This window comes from Nicotiana tabacum, chromosome 22, assembly GCF_000715075.1.
Source record: "Nicotiana tabacum cultivar K326 chromosome 22, ASM71507v2, whole genome shotgun sequence".
NCBI classification, from domain to species: Eukaryota; Viridiplantae; Streptophyta; class Magnoliopsida; order Solanales; family Solanaceae; genus Nicotiana; species Nicotiana tabacum.
Genome location: NC_134101.1, coordinates 40,574,641 through 40,597,290, shown reverse-complemented (window position 1 = coordinate 40,597,290; position 22,650 = coordinate 40,574,641). Strand labels below are relative to the sequence as shown.

Below are 22,650 nucleotides of genomic sequence, written 5' to 3'. Positions count from 1 at the left end.
TTCCGCTGCTTGTTTTGGAATAGCCTTAGGTTCCTCTCTTGCCAAATATAATATACTGCACCAGCTATTGTCATTCTAAAGATTTTTGAAATTGAGTTCTTACCCTTCATTTCTGTAGTTGCCCAGTGAATCTCATCTTCCCATATCTTCACATGTCTATAAATACTTTGCCAGTTCAGCAGTCTTTGCCAGATTTCTTTTGAAAAAATGCATTCAAAAAACAGGTGGCTAGTCGTTTCATCTACCCAACCACATAATGCACATTCCTTCTTAACTGGCATTCCCATCGTAATAATCTCTCCTTAGTGGTTAATCTGCCTTGAATTGCTAGATTTAGTATGAAAACCCATATAGGAGTGGCATAGTTGTTACATACCAACTTCATCCATGGAACTTTAGGTTGTACATCTCTCAGCTTCTGATACATCAATTTGATAGGGAAGGAATTCATTTCTTGTATGTCGTTCAGCTCCAATCCAGCCTCAATAATGTACTCTCTCCGTTCACTTTTACTTGGCGACGTGAATTTTCACTCCCCTTAAGATACCATAATACCCATATTAATTAATAATTATATATTTTATTAGATTTGAGAAAATAATTTGAAATAAGTAATAAATATGTGGGTATAACAAAAAAAAATTTTTGTATTTTTTTGATATGCGTAAAAATAAAAATGTCTGTCTTGCCTCAATCTCCCAAATATTCCTTCCTTTCCCATAGTAAATATGGACCCATTTTACCCATAATTTATCCTTTTTTGTGCACAGATTCCACAGTAAATGTCCAAAGTGCATTTAATATCACCTTGGAGGTCACGCTATATAGAGAAGTAAAAAATAAGTTAAATAATTTTAGATTTTGTCTCGAAACAGCTCTGGCAAGTAAGAAGAAAAATGTGTGCTTTCCTTTATTTCCCATCTTGACTTCCTCTCCAACATTCATCGGCCTTCTCAACTCCTGGCCTGGAAATTGAATGTTAGCTATTTCTATTTTTTTTTTATTCCTCTCCATTCACCAAAATTCTTTTAAACCGTTGGTTTAAAGTGTTTCAACTTTCAACCCCTATCAGGCAAAAAAAATTCACGGAACCTTTCACTTGTTTTTATTTTTCGACTACTTATTTTTTGCTTGACACGTACATAAACCTTTCTAGTGCTCATTTGGTAATTTTACCTCGGTGTGGTATTTAACAAGAAAAATATAGGGAAAATGACCATGTGTACCCGGCCTCAAAATAATAGCCAAAAAGTATATATTCCCTCCGTTTCAATTTATGTGAACCCCATTTGATCGAACACGGAGTTTAAGAAAAGAGAGAAGATTTTTAAATTTGTGGTGTGAAATAAAGCACATATATTTTGTGTGGCTATAAATCATTGCATAAAGGTAAATTGTTTCCAAATAGGGAAATGAGTCATTCTTTTTGGCACGGAATAAAAAAATAGTTTCACATAAATTGAAACAGAGAAAGTATTTTTTTTGTATATATATTATATGTTATATATAAAATATATATACTTTTTCGGATACCGAATATAAATAATTTTTTGCTCGAGCTAAAAGTAATAATACCCAGTTTGGACAAGTATAGGAGGATATTAGGTCGTTCACAAAAGTTTAATTGTCTAATTGAAAATTTCAAGACAACTTCATAAGGGAATTTCTGTATTATCCCCGAAAGAAAAGGACTTAGAGGAAAGGAAATAAAAGAAAAAGACAGAATTGCAAAATCGCTTGGTGTTTGAGCCAGAGGCTGAGGCTCCAATTTATCCACTACATCACATACCCAAAGGCATCAACTCGAAGTTGGAAAAAACACAAAAATGGGAAAAATGATGTCCCAAATCTCAAACCCACCACTGATTTCCACAATTATTTGTCTTACTATTCCTCCTTTCCTATTATCCACACAAATTTCCACTTCCACACAAATTTCCCTCTTCCCATCTTTTGCCAAACACATACATATACATTCAAACGCATATTATTCTTCTAAATTGTTAGGATTTTATAAAAGATTGCGAAAATTCTCAGATGGTTCTTGATCCATTATACATACTGATTCATTAGTACAGGGAGTGGAGTAGATACACACAATCTGTTCAACTGGTATGGCAATATGTTTTCGTTATTGTCCATGCCATTTGGAAATGGGTCGTACAGTTGCTGCCCCGGGAATCCATCTTCACTGTTGCCACCTCAATTATGCAAAGGCGATTTCTGGGTCTGGGTTTGGACTTGGATTATCGTTCGGTTATCGTCGTGTCAAGTTTGTTGTCAGTGCTGAACTATCCAATGCTTTCTCCGTCAACATTGGCTTGGATTCTCAGGTAATTTTTTTTCCTTAGTTAGGAATTGTACAAACAATGTAACAATACAAGGTTGTGGTAATGATAAGGAACTGCTGTTGAATTTCACAGCGGATCTTGCTTAAAATGTATTAGTGATGTCAAAATATACAGAATCTACGTGCCTCAAATAAATTTTTAATGCTGGTGCTTTTCGAGTGAGCAAATGCGTGTTTGTGTCATTGTTCTCTTAAATGATTCAAAACAGTTTCTAGTCTAATTTCTAGCTCATTAGTATCTAATTATCAGTCTTGCCCGCACACGAATCTAGCTATCAGTCTTTTCCGATAATTGTTTGTTGAAAACTAGATATTGCTGGGTGATTCTTTTTTACTGAATATCAAATTGTCCAGGCCGGTGATACTTCACAGTTGCCCCGAATGGGCCCACTACCTGGGGACATTGCAGAGATAGAGGCTTACTGTAGAATCTTTCGGGCTGCTGAACAACTTCATAATTCATTAATGGACACCCTATGCAATCCATTGACCGGAGAATGTAATGTCTCGTATGATGTACCCTCAGACGATAAACAAATACTTGAGGATAAACTAGTTTCTGTTCTAGGATGCATGGTATGTCTGCTAAATAAAGGAAGGGAGGAAGTCCTTTCTGGGAGATCCTCGATTACAGACTCTTTCCGTGATGTTGATGTGCATGTGACGGATGATGAGCTTCCTCCACTTGCAATTTTCAGAGGTGAAATGAAAAGGTACTGTGAGAGCTTACATGTTGCTCTTGAAAACTATTTGACACCTGATGATCCTCGCAGCATTATTGTGTGGCAAAAACTGCAAAGACTGAAGAATGTATGTTATGATGCCGGATTTCCTCGTGGTGAAAAGAACCCCAGCCATATACTCTTTGCTAACTTTAGTCCTGTTTATTTGTCAACATCAAAAGAAGAGACACAGTCTGCAGCTTCTGAGGTTGCTTTCTGGAGAGGTGGTCAGGTAACTGACGAAGGTCTTAGATGGCTGTTGGAGAGAGGGTTCAAAACCATTGTAGATCTCAGAGCCGAGACTGTAAAAGACATCTTCTATGAGAAAGTGCTAGATGAAGCCATTTCATCAGGGGAAGTTGAATTAATTAAACTACCTGTTGAAGTTGGTATATCGCCTTCAGTGGAGCAGGTCGAAATGTTTGCAGCATTGGTCTCTGATTTAAACAAAAGGCCCTTATATCTCCACAGTAGAGAAGGAATTAAGAGGACGTCAGCTATGGTCTCTAGATGGCGGCAATATATTACTCGCTATACACCACAGGTTGTAGCCAGTACATATAAAACAGCAGACTCAACTGAGAACTCATCACGTGATGCTAGAGGAACTGAAGAAACATTTATGTCGCCAAGGTCAGAAGAAGATACAAGCTTTAATGAGGAAGTCAGCTCTGCATCTGATAATCAAGATGGGTCACTGCCTAAAAGATCAGACGACATAAATTCTGCTGTGAAAGATATCAAGCACATTTCTGAAACTACGGGCCTAGGCAAGACTGAGGGCGACGAAGTTGTTTCATCCAATAGGAAAAGCACAGTGCTAGAATCTGACAGTGAAGTAGCATCCTACACTAATGTGAACCCACTCAAGTCTCAGCTGCCTCCCTCTAATGTCTTCTCCAGAAAAGAGATGTCCACGTATTTCAGAAGTAGGATGGTTTCACCTGCAACATATTTTACTCATGAAAGGAAAAGATTGGAGGTGCTTTCTGCTTCAATATATAGCTACAAGGGAGTGCCTAAGGGAAATGAAACTACAAGCATATACAGTGAGAATGGAGTGATGGAATCACAAAATTTAAATGGTTCGTCTTTCAATAAGCACTTAACTACTAACCCTTCAACTTCCTCGTCGAATACAGAGATGTATGCTGGTCATAGTGACTCTGCGACTCCAGTCTTGAATGGAATCGGCAATGGGAAAGTACAAACCTCAATAAAAAACGTTGGAATTGTTGATGCAAGAGATGAGTTAGAATGTAATGCTGAGTCTAGAGTCACTACAGGGGAGAGGAGGAATATTGAGGTCTCCACACCTTTGCTGGAAGATGACTTGGAGCAGATTGAAGGAAATATGTGTGCTTCTGCCACTGGTGTTGTAAGAGTGCAGTCAAGAAGGAAGGCAGAGATGTTCTTGGTTCGCACAGATGGGTATTCGTGCACCAGAGAAAAAGTAACAGAATCTTCCTTGGCCTTCACTCATCCTAGCACCCAGCAGCAGATGCTTTTGTGGAAATCCACACCAAAGACTGTACTGCTGTTGAAGAAGCTGGGCTACGAACTCATGGAAGAAGCTAAAGAGGTTCTTCGAACAGTTTTCATTAATTTAGTTGAATTCTTACCTTGTGATTTTCATTTTCTACTGATGCTGGGAACCTCTCTTCATTCTTCACTTCTTTCAAGTTCTGAGGAATGCAGAAAGTGAAATTATGCTTATCATTAACGGAGAAGGGTCAAAAATACCCTTCTACTATTGAATATTGTTTATACTTACCCTCCGTTATACTATTTGGTCTGATTTGTCCCTACCATCTTACTATTAAACATATTTACCCTTCAGTTTAACGGAGAGGACACGTGGCAGTCTTCTAAGCATATTTAACCCCCAACCCGTTACCCGACCCATTCCAAGACCTAAATAACTAAACCCTCCTCCTTTCTCTATATTTCATCTCCTTCTTCCAAAACTAAGTGCTTTCAAATTTCTTAAAAAATGTATCTTTTTGTTTCAGAGAATTAGGCTAAGAAATTATTCAACATTTCCTCGTTTATTGTCTTGATATCCAAATCAGAAATCACCAAAAAATATTAGAAAATTCCAAAAGAAAAATTCCATTCCTTCTCTGTTGGGTTTTCAATATGCTCGTAAAAGGACTTGTTATATTTGAAGTTGAAAATGTTGCTTGAGATTTGATTCGGAGTAGTTGTTGAGCTGAAAACTTTGTTATACAGTGATTTTGAAAGTGATCGGAGGTGCAAATTTTGAACTCTTTGTTGTTCGAGTACATCGTTCCCCTCCTTGATTCTGAAAATTTTTCAAGTTAAAAGTCACGGGTGCGACTATTGGGTGCTAGAAAATTCGAATTGGTTTGATTATCTGGACCTGCTCTTCGTGTCAAAATTGTTCTAGCAACTGATTTGAATAACTGGGTAAAAACAATTGAACTCCTACTGCTGGGTTGTTAAGTTATCGCAAGTTGAAAAAACAAATGGTCGAAATATTGAATTATTCTACTGATATTATTGTTAGTTATTAAGCTTGAATTGTTAATACACTGCTGAAACTTGGATTTAGGAAGAAGAATCTATAGCTGAACGTATGAGAGCTTGGCTCAAAAATTCCATTTCAAAGCTTCAAGCTTCTTCGTCCATGGTGGGCCTTTGAATCTGAAATTCGACACTGTTCCGGCTGTTTGGAGTTCGAAAAATCTGATATTATATGATATTTCTGTTTACCTAACGTTTATCTACTGAATTAAGGTGAAAATTGAAGGGGAAAAAGCAAGAACTGCCCCCAACTTTACAACTTTTAGCTCATATTCTTCGGTGCTACTTGTAACCATAAAATGATTACTTGGTGTTGGTTATTTGGGACAAATCTTAACCATTTCAGCATTCTTATTGTCATGGAGGAAGGAGCTTCCATGGTGACGGAGATGAAATATAGAGAGAGAGGAGGGTTTAGTTATTTAGGTCTTGGAATGGGTCGGGTTTAAGGCTATGGGTATTAGGTAATCAATATGGGTAACGGGTTGGGGGTTAGATATGCTTAGAAGACTGCCACGTGTCCTCTCCGTTAAACTGAGGGGTAAATATGTTTAATAGTGAGACGGTAGGGACAAATCAGACCAAATAGTATAACGGAGGGTAAGTATAAACAATATTCAATAGTAGAAGGGTATTTTTGACCCTTCTCCGTATCATTAATTATGACTCGTGTATCTCCCATTGAAATCACCATCTATCAACAAACTGGTGGAAAGGAAAATATGATCTTTAGTTTTCTCTGTTTGATTTGGATTGTCTTTACCTCTGACTTTCCTTCCCCTCCCACTAGCATACGTTAAATGTGCCATTCTACTTAGCCAACTAGCAGGATGCAGAGATCTTTTGATCAATATGAATTTTAAGTTACTCTCTAGCCTGTTAAGATTTCCGTCTGGCCATCTCATTTTGAAAACCTTAGGCATCAGTTTGATGAACTTAGGTTTATTACATGTTGTTAACTTGCTTATAAGCTGGAAACTAAACTATGTGAGTAAAAGTTTTATTTCAATTATTTTGGTTTACATTTCCATTAGCAATTGTTTTCTGCCATTCATTCACATATTTTCATAAGTTTTAACACTCTCTTAACAGACAGAAGTTCTAACACCATCTCCCTTTTTTAACCCCCGAAGGTTGCTTCTTTCTTGTATTCCCAAGAGAAGATGACTGTTCTTGTTGAACCTGAGGTGCATGATATTTTTGCACGAATCCCAGGCTTTGGGTTTGTTCAGACCTTCTATAGTCAAGATACCAGGTGGGATGACTAATAAACTGTACGTGCAGAAGCATTGTCCTTTTCATTTTTTTTTCTATCTGGTACTTCACGAAGAGATGTATGACCTTGCCTGATGTACCAAATGCAGTGATCTTCACGAGAGGGTTGACTTTGTTGCCTGTTTGGGAGGAGATGGTGTGATACTCCATGCGTCAAATATATTTCGAGGTGCTGTCCCACCTGTCATCTCATTTAACCTAGGATCCCTTGGATTTCTCACTTCCCATCCAGTATGCCTCTCAACTTAAATGTTATGCTTTATTTCTTTGTTATATAAAAATACTCTATCTTTTACTTCTCTGTCATCAATTTGTACAGTTTGAAGATTATAAGAAGGATCTTAGACAAGTCATCCATGGAAACAACACTCTAGATGGTGTGTATATAACTCTACGAATGCGTCTCCGATGCGAAATATTCCGAAGCGGGAAAGCAATGCCTGGAAAGGTGTTTGACGTCCTAAATGAAATTGTAGTTGATCGTGGTTCTAATCCATACCTGTCCAAAATAGAGTGTTATGAACATGACCGCCTCATTACCAAGGTGCCGTTTTTATTCTTAACAGTCAACCCTTGCCAAAAGATTTAGAAGAGGAACATTCTATCTTAATATTTTAGATCATGTTTCTTCTAGAAAATCGAACAAGTGCTCTGCTGAATTGATGATCAAGAGATCAAAGAATAATCATGTCATACTGCCTTATATTATTTGGCAGGTGCAAGGTGATGGGGTCATTGTGGCCACTCCAACTGGAAGTACAGCTTACTCGACAGCTGCTGGGGGTTCCATGGTACTTCTGATACACATCACTTACGAATAAATGTTGTGATATGCTGCATTAGAGTTGATAGACCAAGTGAAAAGTGAGACCCTTAAAACTCAAATCAGAAGGTTGAGGCTTAAAGCTCTAGCAGTTTGATGTGGCAGCAATAGAAACTGAACAAAGTTACTAAAGGCCGAAAGGGAGAGAACACACCAACTAACCTCTTCCTGCCCCCAGATTAAAGCAAGGAAAACACGAAGATGGAAAACATGAAAAATAAAAAAAGACGCTGTGCACTTCGTTGTCAAATATACACTTCGCAAGTATGACTTATAAGAATTATTGACAGAGTTGGGTTAATTACCCCCGTCATACTTTAATTTATAGTAAATAAATGAATAGGCATCACCCTTTTATGGTAAATGTTCCAAATAGGCAATAGTTGTATTAAACAACTTCCTTGTTCATTTCGGGGATTTCTATTAGGCATCAAAAGCAGTAATGACGGAAAATTCTACTATAGAAGCGAGCGTTGTCATACCACTTGACTTACCATTACATATATAAACCTGTTTTTCAGCTTCCTTTTTAACATTGTATTTATTATAATAACAAAAACTTTAAGTTGCAATTTTGTGACAAGAAGGCCTTTGCTCTTAAATTTGATTCTGATAGATGTTATTAACGATCTACTCTTGAAGGGAAATTTTGAAAATTATACTGACTTGCTGCTGATCTTATTGGTGATGATATCTTACTCTTTGAACCATCGTTCATCCTGCCAACAATTATTAGTTGTTTTGCCTTAAGTTAGTGAATGCGTAAACATTATATGACAGGGTAATTTATGTCATGCAGGTGCATCCCAATGTTCCATGCATGCTCTTTACACCAATCTGTCCACATTCTCTCTCGTTTAGGCCTGTCATACTTCCAGATTCTGCAATACTAGAACTAAAGGTGACTGTCTCTCTATATATTTTATGATTATTGGAAAAGAATCTCATTACTAGTTTACGTATCAAAAAATATTCTCTTTACTAGTTTGTGCTAATACATTCTCATTTCCTAACCAAATGCTTTAATACAATTTACAGTATTTTCCAACTAAAATGGAAGAAGAATAGGACCTTTATTCCTTCTTTAGTGCTGCTAATCTTTTTCCTTGGCTTCACGGATTTGTATATGATGGTAAAAAAAGTCTGGAAATATGTGATCACTATTACATGCAAGAGGGAAGAAATATGTAGTTCCTGTATGTCATCTTAGCTGTCTTGACCTTTTTTGTATATAATATAAGTGATATCCAAAAATAATTTTCTAGGGAAGCCTAATTAGAACATTTTTTCCAGAATGGTATATCTCTTGGGATGAAAGAAAAATATAGAGGAAACTAAAGGCGGAAGCAAGCTAAGAAGGTTAAAAAAAGTGAGGATCGATCAAGTAATTTGGGGGATATACATCCTATTGAATTTATCGTCTTGTTCCCAAGTCTGGCAATAGGTGAGGACACAGGTTGCTGAAGTGACAGTGTATGTTATTACATAAAAACCTCATGATATGTAGACACTTTTTGTCAAAGTCTTTAGGCTAGATCTGGAGACCAACATTGCACAGTATAAAACAAAGAGATTAATTATAATGTTCTTGATAGCCATATAGATCAAGTATGTGGATTGTTCAGGTCTTCTCTAGGTGTTGCACCTGTAAATGGGAAACTCTTAAACCTAAGCTGAATCAGCTAAAATTGTTGGATCTTAATAAGGTGCAGTTAACTAGCAAATATTCTTTTTAGATAATATGGTTGGTGCTGTGGAAAAGGTCCACAGCTGTTTTTAAGTTTTTGAGCAGTAATATGGCTGCTTCTTACAAATGGTTTGGTTAGTTCGATTCTATTATTGGCAAGGGATGAGTACTGCTTTTAGATTCCCCTAATAGTTATTTGAATTTTTCTAGCTTCCCAGTATTAGCTTGAACATCTGTATTGGAGCTAGCAAACCTCCTTTTTTGCTATATCTCTTTGGTAACTATTTTGCATCTTCTTGATGCCTGCAATGAAACCAATTACTTCATTTAAAAAAAGGGATAAGTACTGCTTTAGAGGCGGTAAAAGAGAAGAATCGTTAGAAATATTAACAAAGCTGACAAGGCTTACTAGAGAATGGTGTTCAAGGTTTCACTTCCAGAATCTCCTAAGCATCACATTAGGGTTTAGTAGCGTCATACATTGTGCGTGAATCAGAATGAGTTCAGTTCTAAACTTGTGTCTCTTGAGCCCTAGTGAATGAGAACTATTGGGAAATCTTCTATAGAAAATCTAACTCGTCATAAAGCTTAGGGTGAGATGGCGTAACTTAGTTCCATATACCATGTGTATTAAACTATTTGGTAGCTGAGTGCACTTCGTTGGGTCAAACCTGCATTTAATGATGGAAACCTTCACAGATGTTAACATTTTCATTACTGAAGATGCTACCAATGCCCTATAGTGTAGCAAGTTCCATGTGAAGGCATTAGAGCTGCTTTTATAAAAGATGTGGGCATAGGCAGACTTAACATTGATCGAACCAGCTGGTGGAGAGAAGGTACTTGTCACTTGTCAGACCTTCAAGCATGGGGAGTATGTGGTAGTTTTCAGTCATACAATGCGTACCCTTAGTCTGCGTACCCTTAGTCTGAGTTTTAGCGGTAGCCAGCTATCCTCGTCCTTTTGGAATTGACCTATTAAGTACGGGTTGTTGTTTGCACAAATGTCGAGCCGATGGAGTCAGGTACTAGTAGTGACAAGAACAAAAGGGGATGAGCAGTAGTTGTGCTAGTGAAATAGTCCAACTGGCCTAGTTAGCCCGAGCCATTTGTGGTACTAGATATCCACGTTACGACACTGTTCAAGGATAGGTGTGTTTGCAGAGAGAGAGATCTCTCGTGGGAAGCTCAAAGCCTATTGTCTATTCCGTAATCTTATAAGCTTTTTGCATATGAACAGATTCCAGAGGATGCACGTAGCAATGCTTGGGTCTCCTTTGATGGGAAGAGAAGGCAGCAACTCTCTAGAGGAGATTCTGTTCGCATATATATGAGTCAGCATCCACTACCTACAGTTAACAAGTCTGATCAGACAGGTGATTGGTTTCGTAGCTTGATTCGTTGTCTAAATTGGAACGAAAGACTAGACCAGAAAGCACTCTGAAGCTATTGAGATTTAGTCCTTTCATTCATGTAAATTACTGTACAGTCATTTAAGTAAGAGCAAAAGAATTACAATAGTGAGTAAGAGTCTATACGGTTATATCTACTGTCGCTCTCTGATATTCAGTCAGGTTTTACCCTCTTATTTAGCTATCTTGTTAATTTTATTTTTCAAAGTAAGAAATTTGTACAGCACTATTTTCACATGGTTAATTACAAAGTTCCAATCTTTACACATCTGGCTGAGACATTTTTGCAAGAGTCTTTTGAAGCTCTCAGCTTAGCTCTAATTTTTTTCTGGGATTTTCGAGTTTACTGATTCACAATCATCTTCTTCTAATTCTCATAGCTTTGTTTGGCCAAGCTGCGATGGAACTAGAAGTGCTTTTTTTTTTTTTTTTTGGTGAGAATAGTTTGTCTTGGAGAGATATAATGTTTGGTCAAGCGTTTGAGGGGGGAAATGTGCTTTTAAGTGTAGCAGAGCAATTAAAAAAACAAAGATTTTGGCCTAATTTATTTTAAAATAAACTACTGTACGTTCATATTTAGTACAAAAGGATTCAACAACAGAAAAAGAAGTATGCATAAATCATCTGGGCTTATAAAAATTGGGTTTAAATGAATTCGAGGGATAGTACAGTTAAACAAAATATATGACTTTTTCATAAATGCTACGTTGTATGTAAACTTTCACCAAAGCTTTTAAATAAATAAAGGATGGCTAAGCAAATCTATGAAAGTTAAAGTTTACAAAGACAGAATTGATAGATACATTTTAAGAAATACATGAGGAAAAAAGAAAAGAAAAAGGAAATACCAACAACCCATAAAAAGCAGCCACACGATTACTATATATGTACTGCTTTATATGAAGATTGAAATATTTCTACAATGAACCAAACAATGGAGAGAAAGCTATTTATATATATTAGCCCTTCTTCACATTGCTCTGACAGCTTGAAACCTTGGTTCTTTAGGAAGGAACTTCTGCTCAGTATAGACATCCATGTAATCTCCAAACACAAAAGTTGGATAATTAGTTAATTCCATTTCTTTCTTATCCTTCATCTCCACTAGCTCTGGTGCAGGAGCAATGGTAGCTCTCAAAGAAGGATTATAGAAGGAAGCAATAGATCTCCTATTCCCATCTGGTTTAGACATAACTCTGTGCCAAACACTCTTGTACTTCCCATTGCTAAGCACTTCAATTTGATCACCTGTGTGTGTATATATATATATATATAGGGAAGGAAATCAAAAAGCTGATAGTAAGACACAAATATCACATGTTTAAGAACTTGTATCTTTGGTATGTAACCAAAAAGAAATTCTTTTTTTCTTAAACTTCAACCCAATCAAACATCACAAGTGGGATCTGGGGAGGGTGGGATGTACGCCCCCTACCCTGTGAGATAGATGGTCTGTTTCGGATAGACCCTCGGCTATCAAACACTGCCATATTAAAAAAAATATGATCACCTGTGTTGATAACAATGGCGTTAGGGAGAGGCAAGACGTCGATCCATTCGCCGTCTTTAAGGATTTGAAGGCCATCAACTTGATCATCTTGGAAAAGTAGAATCACACCTCCAGCATCAGTATGAGCTCTTAGGCCATTTACCATTTCTGGATGTGGGCAAGGTGGGTAATGGCTCACTTTTGTTCCAAAAAAGCATTATTGTCTCCTTCTCCTTCTCCTTCATTGAAGGCTTTCTTGATTGATCCTTTTTGTAAGCCTAAGTTTTCATCCATTACTTCCATCACACTCTCTGCTAGCTTCTTCACTTCTGATCTATATTCTTTCATCGTTTCCCTGTTATTTAACATCAGACGGTCAAAATTTTGTAACATTACTGTTATAGTGAATAAAATTGATACTTACTTGAATTCAGGAGTGTTGGAGGGCCATTCATTGTCATCAGTGAGAAGGAAGACATCTTCCCAATCCACATTTTCAACCTTATAATTGCCATTATTAATGTTCTTGCTCTCGGCCGCCTCATTAAGCAACTTGACTGGTGTTGAATTCTTGAAAGCCTCTTCTCTTTCCAGCTTAAAGCATTCTGCACACACTTTCTTCACCCTCTCAAGCAGCTCCACTGGTATCCCATGATTCACCAACTGCAGAAAATTTTTGTCATTTTCCTTGAGATTTATTCATATAATAACTATCAACAACAATAAGAACCTAACAATGCCCTCAATTTGTATGAATCTTCGCTGACCATGTCGTCATTGTAAGGAGGATTCATTATAAATTTGCTAGTTTTATGCTAGCAATCAATCAAACTGCAACTGCAGTTTATCCAGACTTGAGACCGGCAATATATATGAGCAAGTTCACACAGACATTTATAGTATAACTATACAAAAAGATTTTTTTTTTTGAAAAAAGCTGAAGTTTACTGTCAAAATATAGGTTATGAGGCCCATTTTCATGGGTGATGCGATCAGAAAAAATGTTTTCAACCTGCTCACTACTGAATAAGCAAGACATTATTTGTTTAGCAGGAGAAAATTCAAAAAAAAAAAAATGTCAAGAGAACAAACATTTCGTTGAGGATTTACCAATAAATACATTTACCAAAGTAAAAAAAAAGAAGAAAATGAGAATGCAAAATAAGAAATTAATAAAGGGTTTTAATATTGTTGAGTTGGGGGCAAGGGAGAAATCAAGTAACTTTCCTTTTGCTTACTATAAGCCTTTAGGCGATGACCCTTTTAATATTTTAACCCTTTGGTGACGACCAATATAAAAAAAAAAAATTACAGAAACACAAGCCATATTTTGAACTTCCAAAATAAAAAATATAAGTATATATATTGCAGAAAATACCTGAAAGAATCCCCATTCTTCACATCCTTTGGAAATCTGAGCCAAAGTTTGGGCTCTTTCCTCTCCATCAAGCTTTGAGAAATCAATCACCGGAATAGTCATTTGTTGTAGTAATAAAATGACAAAACACAAAAACTAAACAGACTTAGACAATAGCAGACAGATCCTATCTTTTTGAGGCTGGCACTGTTTTAATTTGGTGGTCTAGAAAATATTGACATGAACACCCTTTTTATAGCCAAAAAATTTCTCACCTTATTGAATGTCAAATGTTCTAAAAAACATAAAGAAGTAAAACCAATGTAGCAGTTAGAGTAAGGTAAATGGACGGTGACAGAATAATATTTATTAATTTAAACAACAAGGTCAATGTCTTTGTGAGGCATTGCTTCCCCACAACAGAAGCATTCTCCATTGCTAGTATTAATCACCAAATAATTGATTAAATAAATACTTTCATGTTATTAGCGACGTCCCTTTTTCTAATGCATTTTGCCTTAGATGAGCCTACGTTTGTTGCTGTCACTTTTGAATTCAACAGTTCAAATTAAAGAATATATTGAAGACTTGAAGTTAGTCAAATACATTAAGAAAATATTTTTAAAAGGAAATTATCATCAATGTTTCTAATATATATATATATAGATATACATATTAAATAAAATTGCGCCGTTTGGTGACGTGGTCCTTTCATTCCAGTCACAAAAATTACATTATTAGGAAGAGGATAAAACATCTGCAGTTCCAACTTTCGGGATTTTGGATTACCCAATCCCACTCCCTTACAAAAAATAGGCCCTTAAACATACCTAAAATAAAGGAGGAATTTTCAGAAACCACTATTGTTTAATAGCTATTAATTTCATATAGCTATCATATACATAATTACTTTCTATAACTATTATTCAATTGTTACGATAGTGTATTTGCTGTATTCGCGCTGCTGTATTCATGAATACAGCAGTAAAAAGCGCCTAAAAATCAGGGCAGCCTAACTGTACGCGCATGTATTCACATGTATTCGCGCCATGTATTCATGAATACAGTAACGACAATCACCTTAAAAATAGGTCTGTCCAACTGTCTAATAACGGAAATAATATCATTTAGCGTGATACACTCCTAATATAATTCAACAAAATCAATTCTAACATGCCTCATTATCAACCTAATTAATTAGAATGATTTTTCAGTTGTATATAACTGTTGTATTTAACTTTTGTATTTAGTGTGTTTCAATATTTATTTTTACTGTTGCATTCATTAGATTCAATGTTTGTATTTACTGTATTCGCTATTTTAAATTTAGTGTATACAAATGTATTTGTGTTAACAGTATTTTAGTTATTCCTAATACGTGTTATTACTCCTATATTCAGTATAGTTCATTGGTTGTATTCACTGTATTTTCTATTTGTATTCAGTGTACTTTACTGTATTTCACTATATTTTAAAATTAAATGTATTCACTGTTTATATTCTGTTCTATTTTAATGTTTGTATTCATTGTATTTCAATGTTTATATCCTGTATTCATGCATACTGTATGTACCATATGCATGAATACAGGTGTATTCAGTTGTATTAAAAAATACAGACCTTCAAAATACATAAACACAGGCAAAAAAATATATTTATATAAAAATACAATGTGTTTGAGTGAATTTGTACAGAATATAATGTATTTGTATCATTGTATGTGACTAAATAGTAAAGAAGAGAAGAAAGTTCTTCGGAGATGGTGTTTTCCGGTCAAGACTCCTTGTATCGCTTCACTACCTCTTCCACTACAATTTATAACGCTTTCAATTCGACCGCTTCTTCCACTTTTCTCTCTTACTTACCACGCTAAGAATCTCTCTTTCTCTTCAATCTCTCTGTCGCCCAAGGTATCTCCGCTTTCTTTGTTTGATTATAGGTTTACTTTCATGTTTCTGATTTTGTGATTTTTAGGCTTTCTTTCATGATTTGTTTCTCTTTCGTGTATCTATGATTCGGCCTTTTGCTCAAAGAGAGAGAAAAGAAAGAGAGAAAAAGAAGAAAATATCTGAGAGAGAATCGTGTGTCAATTGAAAGAAAGAGAGAGGAAAAACATAAACAGCGTATTTCATGGCTCAATGGTAGTATATACCATAAATATCTATTTTGCTATAAAATATAAAAGATAGCTATAGAAAATAATATTTTAAAATAATTTTAGTTTATAATAAATAGGGTGTATATCTTTGCTATAGGTGGTAAAATTTTCAAAATAGAACCTTTACAGCGTACAAAAAGGGGCAACTTAACTTTACAAAATAAAACCTTTACATGTATATTTAACACTCACGAATTTATATATAAGAACATAACATTAGCTGACATTTTCATGCAGAATTAGTTAAACATATATCTAATTTAATTACAACACATAAATCGTTAACTGTATGCATTTTTTATTATCTTGCATCAATAAATTATCTCGAAGATGGCTGCCGACTACAACCGTTAACAGTTAATCTTGCCGTCCCGGGCCTTTGACTCTCTTATTTGTTTTTTAAAAAGAAAACAAAGGACATAGTTTTACGTGTAAGCGATCTTATGAATAAAGTAAAATTTGTAGGCATAGTTTGAGGGCAAAGGAAGATGATGACTTTTATTATTATAGGGGGAAAAAAAGTTATCCTACTTTAATTAATTAATACAAATAAATGATAGTCAACGTCAAGGAATTGCTAAAGTTAACTTGGTTTTTTTTTTTCTTTTCAAAGAAAGAGAACTAAGGTGATAACAAATATTAGGGGTGTACGGACCGAATCGGAAAATCGCACCAAACCGAAAAGTCAAATCAAATCGATTAAAAAATCCGGCTAGGTTTGGTTTGATTTGGTTTGGTATTGAGTAAAACAACCCGAACCAAACCGACATATAAATATATAATTTTTTATATAGAATTTTATTTAAAAATATCTAAAAATATTTGAGATCCTCTCATGGGATATAATATTTAATAGAACTATAAAATGCATTCATTTTGATTTACTTTAAATAATAGTTTGTGTCACTTTCTTATTATGTGTTTATTGAAATGCGTCAATCATCTCTTTGTTCTTTTATATTCATATGTCAAGATTTATTATACTATGTTTTTCGAATTTGAAGTGATATTTCGATAATCTAAAATTACATAGAACATATCATTATTTAGGTATCATATTGATTTTTATGTAATTATTAAATTTGGTTAACCTTGAAAGCGTACATCAACCAAAAATTATTGATAGACGACTAAGAAAATAAACTATTAATTGTTACTAAAAATAATTCTCCCATAAGATCACTTTAATAGATCATATGTTTGTTATTTTTTTTAATTTTTAGTAAACACATATTCACTTATCAAAATTTTATCTATAACTTTAATAATGCAAGATTGAAATAATATTCATATAACAAAAAAACCTAAAAAATTTGAACCAATCCAAACCGATATAATTGGTTTAGTTTGGTTTTGATAAAATCCAAATCAACCTGGTGCATGTACACCCTTTAACAAATATGGTAACATGCTAGAAGAGAATGATCTCTAAATGATCCAGCTTTGTTCAAGTATTGAAAACTTGATGTTGGTGCACGTACCGTTGATTTTATTTCAGATTGTCCGAATATTATTATTAATTAAAGGGTACACTGCACACGTAATACTAATTACCGTTTGATCAAGGACATAATGCTTTGACTTTTAATTTGTACTTTTAGTTAATCATTTACGGTACTTTTAGTACTTGTTAACCATTTTCCCTTCAGTTACATGCATGTGATTGGGAAGTATTCTCCTAAGGAGAATTCATGGTTTCACCGGTAAGGATCATTTCTATCTTTACTGGTTTTCTTTAGAAGAATTTTTGTTTGCAAAGCATTGTAGTTAAGACCCACAGAAACCAAGAGTGGCTAAATAGAGTTGGTGGCTTAAAATTAAACCATAATAAAAGGCCTCAAACTTATATATCTATATTACTATAAAAGTGAAAAGCTTTTAACTAAAAAGTTGAATTACTTAAATACCCTTTTAAATAACCTAAATACCCAACTTATACCAAGAATTTAAATAAAACATCAAATTTTAAATAAGACACTAAATTTATTTGAAAATATATGATCCTTTATATTAGTGAAGCTAGCGACTCTTTACAACCTTGAAGTCTAACGGCGAACGTTTTATTTTTGTGCAGGCATATCAATTAAAATACAAAATAAGAAAATAACAGACAACCTAAAATGAGAGATTACTGAAATTTAAAATAAAAAAGTCTATGATTTTGGTTTATATCTCTTTTTGATATGAAACCTTCTTGCAAGGTAGGTTTTCATGGACATTTTTCTCCTTTTTATATTCTTTGAAGAAAATGGAGAAACTTCATAAAATTTTGAAATTATCCCCGAGAGTTGGCTTAACAATTGTCATTATTTGTTTAATGATAACAATATCATTTTTCAATTCTTGAGTTTATGTTAGCAAAGTAATACAACATAACGTGTGTGTCATGTAGTTTGCATGTTAGTAACAGCGAAATCACTTATTTGAGAAGAACGAAGCAAGATAATAGAGATAATAGTTACAAATGAAAGGTAAGTTAAAATCAAACAAATTTTAATAAAAAATAATCATTGACCTACTAGAATAAGTTAATGATATTTATGCAATTTGTAATCTTAAAATATCGATGTAATCAATATAAATGCTACTTTATCACGCAGAATTTGCCGAAAAGATGGTGAGCTTTTAAAAAAATGAATGATGTTAAACCGGACAATATCATACATGCAAAAATTATAGCGGGTCAATCTGATACCAAGTATATTTTTATCCTAAAAATTCAAAGGTCTCCCTCTCAACAACCCCCCACCCCCCCAAATGAAGGATATCTTTTAAAGTAGTTCAAAAATAATTTATTGTACGTTTATATTTTGCAATGATGATAAATAAATATATGGTCAAACAATTTCTAACGTATCTACCACAATATGTTTTCTCACATGGCCAATTTTACGTTGCACTCAAGAGCATATCAATGTCAACAAAGAGTCCGGGTCATGACAGAGCAATCAAAATAGATGAAATGAACATATGCCAAGAATATCATCTATAAAAAAGTATTAGTTAAGATACGCTTCACTGCAGTTTGTACCTCATAAAATAAAAATAAGTAAGAAATCAGATTTATCTAATTAAACTTTGTTTGTCTCATCTTCTTATGTTTACATGATATCAAATCATCTTGACATCAACAAACAAGTCACTATACGATGATCCGCATTTATCATTTGCAGAAATTTATGTGACGACACTATCTTTGGTAATTGTTTTATATAGGAATGTATAAATTATATTTGTACATGTTTACGCACTTATTTTAATTTCATACTTTTTAGATGTAGTTTGTATTTTAGTAACAGTAAAACCATATATTGTAAAAGGACGAAGTAGAATAAAAGAGATAATAGTTATAAATAAAAGATTAAGTTGTTAGAATATAAGTTCATGCAAGTGTTTATTTTATGTCCTATATAGATGAAATATAATGTAATTTATGCAACTTGTAAAATATAGGTATGCTTGTTGATTGTTCATCTTAGTAGGTTTAGACGATTCAGTTATTTTGTCCTCGACAAACAAATAACCATTCTAATTTGATCATTCGCATATACACTTTATTCTTTCATGTATAATTATATACTCAAAAGCTTTATTTTAATAATAATGATGATATTAATATACAAAATCAAGTACCACAAGACTTGATATACATGTGCAAAACACGTGCCGAGAAACTAGTTTAATAAAATTCATATGCATGTTTCCACATTTGTCATGACCCGAATTTTCCACCTTCGGACCGTGATAGCGCCTAACATTTCACTTGCTAGGCAAGCCAACGTTAGAATAATATTAACCAATTTAAAATAATTTTTAAATGTATTAATAACAAGAAAATAAATGCGGAAGCAAAGTTTGAAATATAGTAAAATAATCCATCAAACAACGGTGTCTAAATACCATCCCAGAATTGGTGTCACAAGTGCACGAGCTTCTCGAATAAATACAATTAAAGGTCTGAATAAAGTAAAACTATCTGAAAATGAACACACAGCTAAAGTGAAATAGACGGGGACTTCAGAACTGCGAACTCCATGCAATTATACCTCAAGTCTCCTCCGAGTAGCTGGAATCCGAGCAAAACTATGGCACGCCGCTGGGACCAACTCCAAAATATGCACAAGAAGTACATAGTGTAGTATCAGTACAACCGACCCCATGTACTGGTAAATGCTGAGCCTAACCTCGACGAAGTAGTGACGAGGCTAAGGCGGTTCACTTACATTAACTCGTACACAATATTATTAACAACAACAATAATAGGAATAAATCAGGTAATTCATTTATAATAATTGAAGGCAACTCAGCAGTCATAACTAATTATCATTTCCTTATTTCTGTTGCAGCGTGCAACCTGCTCTCACAATATATCCATATTCAGTTCTGTTGCGGCGTGCAACCCGCTCCTCCAACATATTCATTTTAATCAAGTCTGTTGCGGCGTACAACCCGATCCTCCAATATTAACCTTTTAACAAGTCTGTTGCGGTGTGCAACCCGATCTTCCAATATTGACTTTTAATAAGTCTATTGCGGCGTGTAACCCGATCCTCCAATATTAACTTTTAATAAGTCTGTTGCGGCGTGCAACCCGATCCTCCAATATTGACTTTTAATAAGTTTGTTGCGGCGTGCAACCCGATCTTCCAATATATTCATTATAATCAATCATGTTGCGGCGTGCAACCCGCTCCTCCAACATTTTCATTTACCAATTCTTATAAAAGAAATTTTTCCAATAAATGTAACAATTAATATAAAATTACGAGACAACAAGCATACAATAATTATGGTTTAATTATGAAGCAAACAATGACAAATAGCAAATTATTATGAAAATCAGGGAGCAAATAGGCAGTTTAATATTTATTATGTTAAATGTCAAATAAAAATTAAGGCACATAATTCAAATAGCATGTAACAATTAATGCAGGAATTCAAAAATTTATATTTGCAAAGAAAAAGAGAGAAATAATTATTATAATAATTAATTTATGATTAAAAATAATTTATGATTTTTCAAGTAAGCAGGCAAACAATTAATTTGACGACGTATAGACACTCGTCACCTCACTTGTACGTCGTTTACATGCAATTCACATAACAAACAATTTAAGGGTTCTATTCCCTCAAGTGAAGGTTAATCCCGACACTTACCTCGCTTTGCAAATTCCAATCAATTATTCAACTACAACTTTTCCTTTAAAATTTGCTTCTGAAAGCTTCAAATCTATTCACAAATAATTTAATATATTCAATACTAATCATAGGAATTAATTTCATATGAATTTATAATTTTTTCGGATAAAAATTTGAAATTTATTAAAATATTCGGTAGTGGGACCCACATCTCAAATCCCGAAAAAACTCGCGAAATCCAAACACCCGTACCGATACGAGTTCAACCATACTAAATTTGTCCAATTCAGATATCAAATGGACCTTCAAATCTTAATTTTTCGTTTTTGAAAAGTTTTACAAAAATTTCAATTTCTTCCATTTAAATCCGAAATAAATGATGAATATAGACATAGATTTGTGAAATATAATCACTTTTGGTTATAGAACACTTACCCAATCCAAAGTCGTGAAAATCCCCCTTGAAATCGCCCAAATCCAAGACTCAAAACTCAAAAATGAGTAAAAATGGCTAAGACCCGATTTTATGTATTCTACCCAGCATTTTTGCATCTACGGTGCCTGGGCTCGCACATGCGAGCTCGCATTAGCGAGAAAAATCTCGCATCTGCGAACAGGGGCTGCCAGGCGAGGTTCCGCATCTGCGGACAAAATGTCGCTCCTGCGACGTCCGCATCTGCGCACAAGGGCTGCTCCTGCGAAGGTTGCATATGCGATGGAAGTCTCGCTTCTGCGAGCTCGCACCTGCGGTCATAAATTCCCAGGTGCGATTATAACAGAAGGCAGAAATACAGATTTTGCTTAAGTCCAATTCTTGATCCGATTTCAATCCGTTTCACTCTCGGGGTACTCGGGACCCCGTACGAATATATCAACAAGTCCAATAACATAATACGAACTTACTCGGGGTCTCTTATAACGTCAAACAACGCTGAAATTACAATTCACACCCCGATTCAAACTTTGAGTTTTAAACCTTTAAATTTGCAAATCTCGTGCCAAAACATATTAAATGAATCCGGAATGCCTTTAAATTTGGCACACAAGTCATAAATGACATAACGGAGCTGTTCAAATTTTCAGAATCGGATTCCGGCTCCGATATCAAAAAGTCAACCCCGCGGTCAAACTTGGAATATTTAGCCTTTAAATTGCTAGTTCGGTTAAATGGTCATAACATGAGCTAGGGACCTCCAAATTAAATTCCGGGCATACGCCCTAGTCCTAAATCACGATACGGAGCTATTGGAACTGTCAAAACACTGATCCGGGTCCGTTTGCTAAAAAAGTTAACCAAAGTCAACTCACTTGAATTTTAAAGCTATATTTCATATTTTATTTTATTTTTCACATGAAAACTTTCCGAAAATTTTTACGGACTGTGCACGCAAGTCGAGGAATAATAAATAGTGCTTTTCGAGGTCTTAGAATACAAAATTACTTATTAAATTTAAAGATGACATTTTGGGTCATCACATTCTCCACCTCTAAAACAAACGTTCGTCCTCGAACGGAGTTAGAAAAAGTACCTGAGCTGGAGAAAAGGTGTGGATATTTACTCCGTATGTCCGACTCGGACTCCCAGGTGGATGCCTCTACCGGCTAACCTCTTCATTGTACCCAAACTAAAGGATAACTCTTTGACCTCAATTGTCGGACCTGCCGGGCTAGAATAGCCACCGGCTCCTCCT

General features: G+C 34.8%; 1 protein-coding gene and 1 pseudogene across 2 annotated transcripts; one reads left to right on the top strand and one right to left on the bottom strand.

Annotated features, from left to right (window-relative positions):
• The first annotated feature begins 1,738 nt into the window (after nucleotides 1-1,738).
• On the top strand, nucleotides 1,739-11,084 carry LOC107822911 (NAD kinase 2, chloroplastic). 2 transcript variants are annotated; one of them, XM_016649500.2, is made up of 8 exons: nucleotides 1,739-2,333; nucleotides 2,705-4,654; nucleotides 6,753-6,874; nucleotides 6,984-7,125; nucleotides 7,214-7,438; nucleotides 7,611-7,685; nucleotides 8,517-8,618; nucleotides 10,645-11,084. In XM_016649500.2, exons 1-8 carry the CDS (start codon nucleotides 2,115-2,117, stop codon nucleotides 10,846-10,848), a joined length of 3,039 nt encoding a protein of 1,012 aa, XP_016504986.1. In that variant the 5' UTR covers nucleotides 1,739-2,114; the 3' UTR covers nucleotides 10,849-11,084. The 2 variants fall into 2 exon arrangements, with proteins under 2 accessions (XP_016504986.1, XP_016504987.1); XM_016649501.2 differs by lacking the exons at nucleotides 6,753-6,874; nucleotides 6,984-7,125; nucleotides 7,214-7,438; nucleotides 7,611-7,685 and having other exon boundaries at nucleotides 1,740-2,333.
• A 493-nt stretch (nucleotides 11,085-11,577) lies between these two features.
• On the bottom strand, nucleotides 11,578-13,968 carry LOC107822912 (1-aminocyclopropane-1-carboxylate oxidase 5-like; annotated as a pseudogene).
• Nucleotides 13,969-22,650: the final 8,682 nt, after the last annotated feature.

Coding starts and splice junctions, on each gene's coding strand:
- LOC107822911 (XM_016649500.2), top strand. CDS start 2,115: ATGGCAATATGTTTTCGTTATTGTCCATGCCATTTGGAAATGGGTCGT. Junction 4,655..6,752: donor TCATGGAAGAAGCTAAAGAG/GTTCTTCGAACA, acceptor TAACCCCCGAAG/GTTGCTTCTTTCTTGTATTC. Junction 8,619..10,644: donor CTGCAATACTAGAACTAAAG/GTGACTGTCTCT, acceptor GCATATGAACAG/ATTCCAGAGGATGCACGTAG.